At 36.6% G+C, this 15,597-nt stretch overlaps 2 protein-coding genes across 2 annotated transcripts; one reads left to right on the top strand and one right to left on the bottom strand.

The window, feature by feature from the left end:
* Positions 1-1,891: 1,891 nt before the first annotated feature.
* Positions 1,892-2,859, bottom strand: LOC6620707 (craniofacial development protein 1). The gene is made up of 2 exons (XM_002044873.2): positions 2,187-2,859; positions 1,892-2,124 (listed from the first exon to the last, which is right to left on the bottom strand). Exons 1-2 carry the CDS (start codon positions 2,819-2,821, stop codon positions 2,034-2,036), a joined length of 726 nt encoding a protein of 241 aa, XP_002044909.1. The 5' UTR covers positions 2,822-2,859; the 3' UTR covers positions 1,892-2,033.
* Positions 2,860-8,759: 5,900 nt separating this feature from the next.
* Positions 8,760-10,579, top strand: LOC116800432 (asparagine synthetase domain-containing protein CG17486). Its single transcript, XM_032715362.1, has one exon. The coding sequence runs from the start codon at positions 8,827-8,829 to the stop codon at positions 10,519-10,521; it is 1,695 nt and encodes a 564-aa protein (XP_032571253.1). The 5' UTR covers positions 8,760-8,826; the 3' UTR covers positions 10,522-10,579.
* The last annotated feature ends 5,018 nt before the right edge of the window (positions 10,580-15,597 follow it).

Here is a 15,597-nt window from a genome sequence, read left to right as displayed (position 1 = left end):
ATTACTAAATATGTTAAGAGGTATCAAAATGTCAAGATATTAAAGAATACGAAAATGCGAATGACTATTACAGAAACACCAGCAACAGCATTTGGAATAGTTCTGATAGATACCATTGGTCCACTTCCTAGAACAGAATATGGAAATGAATATGCTATCACTATTAGTTGCGAGTTAACTAAGTATTTGGTTACGGTACCCATACCAAACAAAAGTGAAAAATCAGTTGCTAAATTTATTTTCGATAAATGTATACTATAGTACGACCCAATGATAACAATCATTACGGACATGGGAACCAAGTCTAAAAATCTAATAATAAACGATTTGTGCAAGTATATTAAAATTTCAAACATTACCTTAACTGCACACCACCACCAGACTTTAGGTACAATTGAACGCAGTCACAGAACATTTATGTGTATGCTGGTACATTTCTGTAGAAATGATTGGGATATATGGATTCGATATGTTACTTATTTCTTCAACACAACATCCTCAGTAGTTCACGAATGTTGTCCATATGAAATAGTGTAAAACAGAACTTTTATATAATTTGAATAATTACTATAAAGAAGTAAAGATAAGTTTTGAAATAACTTAAGGAATGGCTAAAAGTATGTCAGAAAAGGCAAAAACCGATATAATACTAAAATATGAAAGAAACGTTAGTTATTTTACCCGTTACTCGTAGAGTATGAGGGTATACTAGAATCGTTGAAAAGTATGTAAAAGGCAGAAGTAAGCGTTTCCGACCATATAAAATATATATATTCTTGTTCTGTATCAATAGCCTAGTCGACCTGACCCTGTCTTCCCGCCGTCCGTAGGAACGTTGAGATCTCAGGAACAATAAAAAAGCTAGAAGGTCGCGATCTCAGGAACTATAAAAGCTAGATGGTTGAGATATACATATTCTAGACATACCTATGTACAGTTGCGGTAACAACAATAGCACCATAAGCACATTTCGTGTTTGTCCCAGCGTTTCTGTATTTTCGGACACTTTTTTATCATTTTACGCACTAAACTTAAATACTACAATGATTTTCAATCGAAATGAAATTAGTAACAGATCTAATGGATATTTTAAAAATAATTGGAAAAACAAAAAAAACCTTCAAATTTAGGCGGTAAAAAAAATAGCACTGTTTCTCGTAGTTTGCTAAAACTAAATAAAAAAATAAAATAGGAGTTCAACAAATGGATTATATCTTAAGAACTATGTTTAAAGAATCTTAATATTTGCGTGGCAACATATGGTACTTATTATTCATGCAATCTGACTTAAAAAAAAAACATTCAATAATTTTTTTAGGAAATCAACTTTCCACCTGCGGTAGTGCTATTATTTTAGCCGCAGCTGTACATATTCTAGAGACATAGACGCAGTGCAAGTTATTTGACCCATGCTTCCACGCACAGAAACCGCCCAAAACTGACAGCCCCAATCTTTTAAAAAATGTTTTGAGTCTTGTAAATTTCTATCGACTTCCAAAAAAAATGTTTGCCACGCACATTTTTGTAAAAATGTTGGATATTTTTTCATAATTGTATTAGTCTTGTAAATTTCTATCGATTTACCAAAAAAAAATTTGGCACGCTTACTCTAACGCCCTAACAGGTACATCTAGCTAGGAACTTTGCCCATAATCAATAACAACACATTTCACGTAGCCTCGATAAGTAAACGGCAAAATCATATTTTCTTAGTTTATAAAAATCAATACTTAAGTTCTAAATCTGTAACCTACCAATGGAAATATTAAACAACGACAAGAAGGTGTACACATATTAGTTGGTTTACCTATTTGATATGTTATTAAAAATTCCTAAAATGTACTAGTATAGTCCAAGAAAAAAATTTTCTTTTAATGTCATAAATGGCGTATTTTGATTGAATTGGTGAAAGAACCATTTTTTTATTTTGTTATTGAACATAATTTAATGTATTTTCGTTATTTAAAGAAGTGAGCGCTCCGAAAGCGTCTAATTTGCCAGTTTATAAACACAAGTCGACGTTGGTTAAGCCGTTAGTATGGCCTGCGAGACAGCCGCAACTTCTTTTCAATTTCAAACTGCCGAAGATCGGTTCTCTCCAAAAAGTCTTGACGGTCCAAATACCTAAATCGTTGGGTAATAAATTCAAGTTTATCTATTTAAATACAGTCTTGTTCCAAACTCACCCGTCCTTGCCTTTGTTATGCGAGCACAGAAGTTCGTCTATGCCTTCGTCTTGTTTAAAGTTTTTCCAATCCAATTGTGACCTTTCAAGCACTGTCAATTTCTTTTTCTTTTCAAATTTATTTATCATGGTACCGATACCTTTTTCAGAGGACAGTCGTTTAATTTTTCCGAGTCTGGAAACTGAAGAAGGCGTAGTGGTTTTGGTACCGTATTGATGTGTAGTTTTTATTATTGCCGTAGCGTTTTTATCATATTTATTACAAGTCTCATGCGAAGTATTGGTGGCACTTGCCGAATTTCCCCCCGTATAATCTGTTTTTTTGTTGATTACGCTTTTAGTAACCACGTCGCCAAGAAAATCGGCCCATAAAGCATCCGACCGCGATTTTTCAGACTCCTCTTCGGAATGAAGGTCGTCACACTCCTTAGACCTGTATTCCTTATTATCTCCGTCAGAATGCCTTGTTTTCCGCAATGCCTTTGCAGTATGCTTTGATTTTAGGACTGGGTATTTTTCAGACTTGTTCGACATATCACTTTCACTCTCATCACTACCCTTGCCTGAAGTCAACAAATCGACATAATAATCCTCATCGCTTTCGCAGTCCGATACGTATTCTTCTTGTAAGTTCATTGTGTCGTGCTTTCAAAAAATCAGTTTTTAATATCCAAAAAATATGACCCGATTTTAAGAAATGTAAAATCTATTCCTCTATAATTTGATGAACTCTTATGTCTGGACTCCACTACGACACATTTTCGCTTTATGCTATACTCTCAAGGATATCCGGAAAATATATACGTTTAGCTACAAGGGGTTGGATTAAAATGATTTTTATTGTCTTCTTAAACAGATTTTGCATTTTAATCACGGTTTGAACAACCTCACTTGAATGCCCAAAAGGCTCCAAAAACTGCAAAACCTTTGAAAAAATTTATTTGAATATTTTTATTTTATTATTTGCCCAGCCGTTTTTATCGATAAGTTAAACAAATTTTTGTCATTTACCGCTTAAAGAAACAGAGCATTCAACGATGTTTCCGAATCGCAGTAGATTGCTTTGGCATTTGGACAGACATTCATGATATGTTGATAGACCGGTTTTAGATCCTAAATAGTTTTTGAGGACACAAGCTGATCGATGGCGAATTTCGAAAACTTGCAAATGCAAGTAAGGAATTATTTTTTGTCTTGGAAAAACTCTCATTAGCATTACTCCCACCTGAGAGGGTATGGGCTCCCCGATCCACTCTTTCTTAGGATATCTGTCTTACTTTCCTTTCGAGAATTGACCTGCAATTGCAAACTAAAGGGGTTTTAATTGGAGTCGCTAGATCTTTGAAATGAAATATATAAAAAATACATGTAGGTGAGATATCTGCGAAATATTCTTTTTATTTAAAAGGTCCATCCACCCATTATTTATGGAATGACCGCCACGGCTTCGGTTGGTGGCGCACACACGAAAGGTCAAATTTTCGATGACTCGGGCTCACAAATTAGGGTGTATTTGATCGATGGCGTGGCGTATGTTAACTTCGAGGGCATCGGTGTTTTGTGGCTTGTTGGCATAGACCTGCGACTTAAGAAAACCCCACAAAAAAAAAATCCTGCAGAATCAAATCGCACAATCTGGGTGGCCAGTTCACGTCGCCTTCGCGCGAAATGGCCATATCAAGGTATTAACGACCAGAGCGCAGTTATCGAAAATAGCGACTTACTTTTAGACGAGCGAGCTGATAACATGGCATATGTTGCTGGATTCGTAGCGTTCACCACAATGCTGTGCACCGCGGTGGTGTTTCATGCGACCAGCTGGAGGATGAGAGAGACAACTGCAGCAACGACGTTAACTCAGATGGCAAAGTCTACCCCGGTTCGCCCGGCTTATTCGGGCTTATACGACCAAGACAATTTCGGCATAAAGAATGATCACAGCGTTGTGATCAATTTTATAAGTACAGAAAACGGTGACAGCTGAGATGAAGACAACTCCCACAATGGAAAACGAGTTGGTCCTGTCAAACCTGAACTTATTCGCACGGACAAACCTGGACGCCCGAGTTACCAACCGTGACTTAGAGGGTAACAATGTTTCAACATATTACATATCTTGTCTGCGAAACTATTAATTAAAAACACTGTTACTCTCGATGAATGAATGAATGATTTTTATTGGCTTATGTATAAGTTAACACAATCACCAAACAGACGAAATATAGTTGTAAGCCTCAAGTGTTTAGATCGAGCTTTACCTATAAGAAACGGTACCTTGTTAAGCTTTAGAGATAAGAGCTTTTGATATACTTAAGTCAGTCGATATTGGGAGATGAGTAGCGTCGGTCATCGCCACGTACTTACAATTCGTCTCATTAAGTGCAGACCGCGCAAGCCCTATTATAATTAATAAACCTACACTAATAAATATATTGAAAATCTACAAAACGATAATTGCCGCCCAAACGGATATAAAACCTACGATAACTGAATAATTATAAATAAATAACAAAAGGAGGATCCGGAGACAAAACCAGCGGCATTGGATAATCAACTCTAACCTAAAAAATAAAATTTCCTGATTACATAGAATATAATATTAATTACTAAGACCATTTACTTTAAAATTGTTTGTTAAGCACTATTATTATATTGTAAGTATAACGCTTATTGAACGAATTAAAAATATCAATACCTTTTTATTACACAACTTATGCAAAGAGTATTGATAATAAAAATACATGAGTGACAGTGATAACCTTTTAGACAACCTCGTGTCAAGCTTAGATAAATGGTCAGCGCACCAGGCAAGTAGGCAAAACAGTGCAAAAAATAATAAGTCATCAGATAATTGGTGGTTGAAAACAAATACAACTAGAGAAATGGAATTTGGAGCTCAGTTAAAAGCGATCGTAGAGAGTGCTGTTGCCGGCGCGCTCGCAGTCCAAAAAAAATCATTTGAAAATCAATTGAAGGAGATGAATGAGCGAATCGGGAAATTAACAGTGAGCACCCCAGAGGTGGAAACTTATGTAGATGCTGAAATTAGACCAGGTGTTGTCTGTAACGAGCCTCTAGATATAGTTAAATCTCTGCCAGATTTTGAGGGCAAAAGTGAAACATATGTGTCGTGGAGAAAAGCGGCTCATGTCGCTTTTAAAGTATCTAAATTTTGGTATATAAAAAATTATTAACTAACCATAACCGCTATATCATCTTCGAGTCCAAAAATATCGCCATACTCGGTGCATAATTTAGTCAAGTCTTTTTTAAATAACGATGGAAATTTAAGAAGCTTTAATACTTCTGAAGTTATTTGCGGGTTTTTTTAATATGCATTATAACCATCATACACTCGACACTCGACGACTTGTGCAGTGATTCGCTTTTTATATCTGCGCTGTCTATAAAAGCGTCTTTATTTGTTCTTTTTTTTCGTATATGGCTGCGTTTGCAACCTAAAAATATCTACTTTGATTGTATCTAGGGACTGCCCTATGCCTTTTATGTTTGTAATTTTCCGCAAGTTTACAGTATTTAATTGATTATTTCTGCACTTTAGCAGTGAAATATCTGCACATGTGTCTATTAATAAAGTTACCTCTGAATTGGTACTTATATTTTTAAATTTATCAATAATGCTGAAATTAAGATTGATTTACATTTTTATTGGTGGTCTGTACTCAAGGAGGACTCCCAGTTGTCCGTCAGAATATTTCTGACGTTATTTCTGTTCTATTCGTTTTGGTATCCTCTATAGGAACTTGTTCCTAATTGAAGTTTGGTTACCGCCGCGTCGTCTATATCCCCCGCGATAGCCCCCTGGCTCCATAATAACTATTATTATATTTGTTATAATTACCTTGGCTACTATTTTTGTTTTGGCAAATTCCTCGGTTATTAGAATTATATTATAGAAGAACCAAAGATCATGCATGGAGTTTTCAGAGCTTTCGCATGATATCTGTAAAGCAAGCCTGACTTAGAATTGTCGCATTTGCCACAATCGAGTCGAAGTGTTGTAGAACGTATGATAGAACAGTACAAGCCGAAAAGAAACGTTCGTTATCCGGTCGAGATGAAAATCGCCAGTGTTTAAACATGCTCGACGTCTTGCTTACACTGCACTGTGGTCCAGAATTCGATTTTTTTGGCATAAAGTCTAAAAATTAAGCTACAGACTTGAAACTTTGTACATATTGTTGTTAAATCACAAATAGTTTGCACACAATTTGAAGTCCGTACGACCACGCCATCTTTTGCCTCCCATATTAACTACTAGTATGACTCAGTAGTCAACGAAATTTTATTGTTTCTTTAAATATAATAAATGTGTATAGATATATTGTTTTATTAATAATCGCCCTCTTCTTCTTCTAGTTCTAGTTCGAATCGGAGTCAGAATGTGAATCCAATATTTTGTCTGATGGATCAGGTTTAAAATTAGAGTGTATTTTCAACAGACTTATACTGCCTTCGGAAATGGTTTTCCTATTTTTTCACTCTCTATATTTTTTTTTATAATTGTTGATAATAGTGGGTCCGAGGAATCAATCGCTCTGTGGAAAATATCACTCAAATATCGGTCCCTTTTGTAAAGTTTATTTCGAGCTTCTTTCGCATTTTCTCCTAGGCATCCAAGTGGAACCAACGCCGAATTATTGATTTGAAATCCATGGACCAGTGCTTTATGGATCGATGGGGACATGGAGATTTTGTAATAGCTCTTGAGCAGTATTTTCCATTACTTTTATACCCTCTGGTCGGCACTGTAATTTTGCTTCGATCTTATGGTGCTTATATATTGCTGTGCTTTCATGAAGTTTTCAAAATCACTATTATTATTCATATTATTACTATTACTACTACTACTATTATTCATATTTCACACTACGGTTACATCGGATCAGGCAATAGCCGATCTATTCGCCAAGTTTTTTCAAACAACATATTCAACTTTACCTCATTCCGAACAGCCATACTCTTCATACTCTTATGCGGTATCTAAGTCGAATCTAATGTTTTGCCCCATTATAAATGAAAGCTCACTGCTTAACGACCTTCAGCGTGTTAAAACTGTCTATTTGCCAGGTCCCGATGGAATCCCTGGCTGAGTGCTCAGATTCTGTGCGGAAGCCTTGTGCAAGCCTCTACTGAAACTGTTTACCTTATCTTTGGAATCTTCACAATTCCCTCATATATGGAAGGAGTCCTTTGTGATTCCTCTTCTTCACAAAAAAGGTAGCAAACTGGATGCAAGCAATTACAGAGGAATCTCTAAATTGTCGGCTATCCCAAAACTTTTCGAAAATGTTATCACTCCACATTTGCAGCACCTTTGTAGATCAATCATATCACCGTGTCAACACGGTTTTATGAAACACAGATCTACAACCACTAACCTCTTGGAGCTAACTTCTGTCGTAATACAGGGTTTCAAAAATAATCTTCAAACAGATGTCATCTACACTGATTTTAGTAAAGCATTTGACTCTGTTAATCATTACCTTCTAGTAAGGAAACTTGATCTATTAGGTTTCCCTGTTGATCTTCTTAATTGGATTTCAAGCTATCTGAATGGCAGGACACAACAAGTCCTCTTTAAAAATTCTTTATCTTCTATTCTCCGAGTCACATCCGGTGTCCCACAAGGGAGCCATCTTGGTCCGCTTCTTTTTACCTTATTCATTAACGACCTCCCCTTAATAATAAAACATTCGCGTGTACTTATGTACGCAGAGGATGTTAAATTATGCCTCCAGTACAAGGACACGTCTTGCCATTTGGACTTACAATCCCATCTAGACCGATTTCAAATTTGGTGCCGTGATAACATATTAGACTTAAATGGCTCCAAGTGTAAAGTTATGACCTTTTGTCGTGCCAACCCAATACGCACGACTTACACTCTAAGTGGGTGCCCTTTGGACAGAATAACACGAGTTGATGATCTTGGTGTTCTTCTGGACCCAAAACTAAAATTTTCTGACCATATTTCGTCTATTGTCAATAAGGCCAGGGGTGTGCTTGGTTTTATAAAAAGGTTGATGATCCTTACTTGACTAAAACCTTATCTATATATATATCCGTGGGACCCGTGCGAATTTAATATAATTATGAAAAAATATCTAAACAATTTTCAAAAATGTGGGCGTGGCAGTTTTGGGCGGTTGTAGGGCGTTAGAGTAAGCATGGCAAAATTTATTTTTTGTAAATCGATAGAAACTTACAAGATTTATAAAAATATGAAAAAATATCAACGCATTTATCAAAAGATAGGAGTGAACTTTCTATGTTTATACGACCAAAGACATTAGAATAACAAGATGCGTTCGGCCATACATTGGTTTGGATATTTTTTCATAATATTATAAGTCTTGTCAATTTCTATCGACTTGCCAACAAAAATTTTACCACGCCCACTCTCTAGTCGGGGAACTAGAATATAGCATTCTCTCTTGTTTTTGATTTCGTCCCTAATTATTAATGTTCCATATTTCTTATTTCAATATTCCTCAAACGCCACAATGTTGACGCTAGCTTGACGCGCACACTTAAATTGTTTATGGTCAAATATATGTGTATGCCTGATAGTACTACCAAATATATTTTTTTGATATCTTTCCTATTCAAACGTAACAATGTGTGGAATATTTTGCTCAGTCGGGAACAATGTTCCTTTAAACTCCTTCAATATTCCGAGCGCTCTGAAAGTAATTCTGAAAAATCGTGGTCCTGATGTGCAAGACGAGGTGGTTATAGATTATGGTTTTGGAAAAATTTTATTTGCGGGCTTCGTATTATGGCAACAAGGGGAAAGTGTGCAAAAGCAACCAGTGGTGGAGGACGATTTTATATTTCTTTTCAATGGAGACATTTACAATACATCAAAGCCTGAATATATGTCTGACACGTCTTGGATAGCGGAAAGACTAGCTGAATGCCGTTGTGAAGAACAAAATATTTTGAAGACACTTAAGCGATTGGAGGGACCACATTGTTTAATAATTTATGACAAACGAGAACAAATCCTTTACTTTAGTCGCGACGCACTTGGAAGAAATTCACTATTAATTGAACGCACACGTAATGGCTTTCAATTATTGAGCACATCACATATTGAAGATAAAAAAATTTCACTGGAATTGCCCCCTTTGGGTCTTTTTCGAGTTAAACTAAATGATCTGAATTCATGCGTATTGTATCCATGGCAGCCCCTCAATGATTATTCTGCTCAGCTTTTACGCAATCTTGATCTTGCGATTGGGTGGAAAACTGCAGTAGAGAGTCCAATGTCGCCAGATTGGATATTAAATTGCAACCCCGCATTTAGTTATAACTTCTATGACTTTCAATACATCAAAAATGACGTAAACCTTTTTAAAAACTTAATAGATCAGCCAGAAATTAAGGATACTCTTTCTATAATCCATACACTGCTATCCGATTCGATAAAAAATCGTGTTAGAAACATGGCTCCATTTTGCAGACTCTGCATGCCAAAATTAAATATATCGCCTCCATGCAGACACGCAAAATTGTGTATTTTATTTTCGGGTGGCCTTGACTGTACAATTTTGGCCTTGCTGGCCAACCAATTCGTACCAGTAAATGAACCCATCGAACTTATCAATGTTGCTTTCGAAAGCGTTAAGGGCCAAAATATATCGGAGAAGCTATGGGATGTACCAGATAGAAAAACGTCATTAGTATCTGTCAATGAACTAAAACAGCTTTGTCCGGAGAGGTGCTGGGATCTACTGGAAGTGAATGTAACAAGACTTGAATTGCAGCAGCACCTAATATCACGTATAAAGCATCTGATATATCCGCTAAATACGGTATTAGATGAGAGCCTTGGATGTGCCTTCTGGTTTGCTTCGCATTGCACTCACTCTACTGCTAGAGTCGCCCTTATCGGAAGTGGGGCAGATGAACTATTTGGTGGGTATACCCGCTATCGCAATAGTTTTAAGCGTTGTCTGGGCAACGATCTGGAGCACCAACTTGCTGTGCAAAACGAACTTGAAAGGGACTGGCAACGTATTTCGGCCCGTAATTTATCCAGAGACGACCGCATTATTGCAGATACTGGTAAAACAGCAAGATCTCCATTCATCGAAGAGAACTTTGTAAAATTTATAAGATCGTTAGAAGTGTATCAAAAATGTTGCTTTGGTTTCCCCGAAGGAGTCGGCGATAAATTACTTCTGAGACTGTATGGCTATCAAATCGGTTTGCGAGATGTTGTGTTCCTAAAGAAAAGGGCTATTCAATTTGGGTCCCGGATTGCAAACAAAAAACAAAATGGCGCTCATCAATCTGATTATCTTTAACTTAAGCTTGTAAACGATTCATCTTTTCAGTCAATAAAAAGTTTAACCGATTCCACAATCATTTTCGACGATTCCAGCCCAATATGGTGGGGTGAGAAAGAATGCTATGTGCGCACATTATGTACGTAGCGGCATTTGGCTAACGCGGGAATGCAGTGCGCTCCACGAGTGGGCGATCATAAGCATCATAAGCAGCGGGAGCCTTTAAGGTCCTCTTTTTCTCTCTCTTGCACTCTTACGCCTGCACTTTGGCGTGGCATTCTGCAATAAAGAGTTGTATAGTTCACTTTTGTAACATATGCATACTGCTTACGCACATCTATGCTCAATTATCACTGTAGCAAACAGAAAATAGACTTCGATCATAATTGCCGTGTTATTTAAAATCGCAATTTAATAAGCTTAGGTAATTTGCGCAAATCAAACAAATTTATTTAAAATTTGAAATTTTATTAAATCGCTGTAGCTACAGAGCGCGTTGGCTAGGCTACAAAGTCTTGAAGACAATTTTTAAACAACGTGCAATGAAAATTTCAAATAAGGTTTATTTACCATACAAGATTGCATATATAGTTATATTTGATCGCGGATATAGGTAACTAACAGACTTTTGCCCCTAATTTGCGCCAGTTTGTTGTTAGTACCTTGTTACATTTGACATACTGCAATTTTTAAAATGGAAGGCGACTGTAATATATAATAGCGAACGATTACTTTCTTAATGTGAGGTTAGAGCTGATCGGTGATCCTCAAGAAAAATTCAGAAAAAATTCGCACCAAGGTCGAAAACTTGATTTTGTATTGAAAGTATTTTAAGTGAGATGTAGCAGCAAACCGTTAAATAACAAGCTTTTAACAAAAATTGTTATTTTATACTCTTTTATAATGAATTTTTTATTTTTACAAGCAACATTTTTTAGAGCTTTAAAAAAGCTTTCCGTTAGGATCGCATTAAAACTCTCTTATTGATTCATATTGAAATGTAGTGGTGGCCGTCCATTGCAATGCCAATGCATTGGCGTAGTCACGAACCAGGCAAGCCGATATGTGATCGATATACACATGAGATTACCAAATATAAAAAAATACAAAAAGATACAAAATAAAGAAAATTGCTGAACCGTGGTGGTAACATTTCCCCCAAGTAAGCAGCTACAGCGGTTTACTTAGATATCTGCAATACAATGCAGTAGAGCTATTTATCGTATCTGAACATCTTTTGCTGTTCAGACTTCCACAATTCTTCCTTTGGGACACAGGTTCCTTGGGAGATTATCATCCACTATAATTACTATGTCTCCGACGTATAGTGGTGGTCGTTTTAAAAATCATTTGAACCGTCTGGTGATGATTGGCGTTTACTCCTTTACCCATCTCTTTCAAAACTGGTCTGGTTATTCCTTAATCTGATACCAACGTTGTGTTGCGTTTGACTCACTTGTAACCAGTGGCTTGTAGCCATCTGTAGATTCAAGTTGTAGGTGATTGGGCGTCAGCGCGTCATCGTCCTCTGCCTCAATGGATACAAAAGTTAAGGGGCGTTAGTTTATTATGGACTCTGCACTCATCAAACATTCCTAAGTGTCTCGTCGTTGTAGTTGGAGTTAGGTGTAATGGATCGAATCAAGCACTCCCACGCTCCGCCCATATGGGGATTTGAGCGCCACTTGGTCTGGTCATATTTAACAACAAGTTTTCCGAAGTCCACCTTTTTTAGTTCTTCCTTCCCCACCTTCTCTGTTGCCTTGAAATTTGTGCCATTATCTGAGAATATTTTCCTCGGTGTTCTTTCGTCGGGACATGAAGTTAGTAAGACACATCGCACAAGAGCTGGTATCCAAGCTGTAGGCTATTTCTATATGCCCAACGATTTACCCCGGTCACTAGTATAGGTCCGAAAATTGTACCCCGGTGTGGGTAAATGGCCTCTCACATATGGCGACCCTGCCAGGTGGCAATGATGCCATTTCGGCAGGTGGTTTCGGGACGGCGTAATTGGTTTTAGATCTCTTACAACATTTTCGGACCGCAATACGACACGCAATTGAGGAATAAAACAATGGCTTCGTATTTGATTAATGGTCCCTTTGTGGAGCATGTGATGATTCCACTTTCGTGGAAGTCCTTTACTATAAGAAACGTGATGTGATGGAGCTTTGGCAAAACAATTTTTGGTTATTGGAATCTGACCGGCCTTGGTTCCGAAATCGTCGATGTAAACGTTTAGTCCGATTAAACAGCTTGGCATTTGTATGACTACGTTTCACTGAAGTATGTCGATTTCTGATTTAAAGGTATCTCTTGGAGCTTCCCTGAACTGTATGCCCTTTGCATCTAGCTCGGAGGATGGCTACATATAGGAGGAACGTAACGGTCGCTCGACGTTTAATTGAATCGCTGGTATGTGAAGCAAGACAAGCATCCTAAGGGTCAAATATTGACATCTAGATTTGCAGAACCTCTCGTTTTGTTGGGTGTGCTGATTCGGAGAGAACGTGTTTTTTTATTCGCTCAGATGTGAAAAAATATTTAAACTTGCGAGTTTTCGGTTACCAAAACATACCGAGAACTTTCTGTATGACTTCGAGCTCCTTGAGTGTTTGCGTATCTGGCGAAGAATCCTGTATTTGTTTCAAGGCTTCGAGTTAGTTAGACGCCCAGTTCCCTATATGAAAGCCAACGTCAGAGTTTATGTCTCGGAGTTTGACGGTTAAAACGATCGCTTCTACTTTGGTTGCTAGGCTGTCTTTGTTGTCATCGCCGTACTGTGCTTCTGTAATTTCGTCAAATACTCGTGGGCTCTCTAGTTTGTGTTCCTTCGCATTCTCATATCGAACAAAGTGTGCAATACATGGAGAACAGGATATTTCGAAGGTAATTTATTTTATCACAAATATTTTTTTTTGCTTTTGTTTCCTTATTTAACAAAAAAAAAAATAAAAAATATTGGGAAGTACCAAATGCGCTCATTTTTTACAATCATGTCACTGGAAAACTCGACTACATAGCCTTTCTCTAGCAGTTGTTCATTTGTAGCTCAATCTTAGTGTATAAGTCAGTTTCTTAGCTGACTTTTGTTTTTAGACAGTTTACTCAAAGCGGTGTTACAGCTTTCCGGAACGAAAATAAAACAGAGTCCACGTTATAGATCGTTTTATGGCTTTATTAATTGTTTTAAATGCACTGACAGTGATGGATGGAATATGCGACTTTGGGTCTGATGGAGCCTTGTTGTCCCCAGCCAAGCATGCACTTTGAAGCGATTGGCTCGTACCACTTTCCTTCTTCTATTTTTCGAGCTACGTCTAGCTTCCAGTTATTCGTACCAATCAAGAGCATTGGTTCAGCATTCCAATAGGATTTCAAAGGAATTCCATTTAAATGTTGTTATTTGGTGATCAGCACATTTACGTTGACGACCTGCTAAACCCAAGTTCTTGACGGTGTGAACGTCATTTTGCCAGTAAAATTTTGTTTCGTCTGCCCCAGAGACTTAAATATTGAAACGAACTGAGTTTCTTTCCATCCTGGCTTTGATAAGTCCACTGCATGCATAATGGATAATACTTAAACGCTTAAAGAGCACGTAGCCTATGAGTGTCTCCGAGGATCCACTCTAATATTGAAAATCCTTTGAATGTTTCTTTATGGAGCATAGCTCCGTTTATTTTATAGTTAGACTCGTGTCAATGGTAAAACTCGACTGATTCTTAAAGCTAATACAATATTCTTCTTAGGCTATGAAGTGCGCCTTCGCTGCCTGGTGAATGTATATGTATTATATATGTATGTTAAAAGAGTTGAGCAAAAATGCTATGTGCGCACAGTATGTATATAGCTGCATTTGGTTAGCGTGGAAATTCTGACCATGCATTTGTGCAGTGTGTTTCATAAGCAGGCGATCATATAACGCTTCCACTTGAACATTATTGCTTATGCTAGCACTGCCAATGCCTATGTAATTATGTTATTGATTTATGCAAGTATTCTGAGTACATTGTGTTCTATGTAAATATGAACTCTAAATATAAACTCTAAATATATATGTACCCATACCACATTTCCCTCCTTTTAAAAATAACGTAACATAGTCTAGTTATTTTATTCTATTATTATTATTATTTTTTTTTTTTTGTTTTGACATCTTCAATTGTATATTTCCATTATTATAATGCTTTTTGTATTAAATCATGACGTCATTTATGAATAAAAAACTTTTAAAATTTAAAAATTTTTTTAAATTTAAAATTTAAATTATATTTCTTGTTTGTAAATCATAATTTTCCTTACTTTTTCTTTTATGCTCTTCAAGCATAGTTCTAGCTCTTTTATATGCTACTTCTAATCTATATTACTTTATGCTAAGAATCATCTATATTGTATATTGGTTCTATGCTCGTTATATTAGTGAAATTTCTGGGTAAATTATTTGTTATACCAAAAACAAGTTCATATAGACAATAATTATGTACCATAGAAGGGGTTGTATTAAAACAATAGACGAAATAATGAAGCCATACATCCCAATCAGTTTTATCAACCGATATGTAAGATCGTATGTATTCATTTAGAGTTCTATGACTTCTTTCGACTACACCTACTGTTTGATGGTGGTGAGCGGTAGGCGTTATATTTTTAATTTTTAGGTATTTGCAAAGATCTGTAATGATTGAATTCTTATACTCTGTACCCATGTCCGTAATGAACGTCTTTATTGGACCATAAGTAAGAATATAATATTCGAAAATTGCTTTAGCAAATCAATGTTGCTCTTTTGTTCGGTATGGGTATTGCAACTAAATATTTAGTTAAGTCACAAATGAGAGTGACTGCATATTCGTTGCCATTTTCCGACCTTGGTAGATGACCTATAATGTCCACTATCACTCTGTCGAAAGCATGATCAGGGGTTTCAGTTAAAGTCATTGGGGTCTTTGTATGCGTGCTTTTTGGCATTTTTGACATTTTTTAATGTATTTGTTATTTATTTGTTATCTGTTATTTGTTTAGACATACCTTTAAAAAAATAATGTCTTTTGACCTTGACCAAGGTTTTTGCAATGCCTGTATGACCTC

This window comes from Drosophila sechellia, chromosome 2R, assembly GCF_004382195.2.
Source record: "Drosophila sechellia strain sech25 chromosome 2R, ASM438219v1, whole genome shotgun sequence".
NCBI lineage: Eukaryota > Metazoa > Arthropoda > Insecta > Diptera > Drosophilidae > Drosophila > Drosophila sechellia.
The sequence above is the reverse complement of the archived record's forward strand: the minus strand, read 5'-3'. Positions and strand labels throughout refer to the sequence as shown.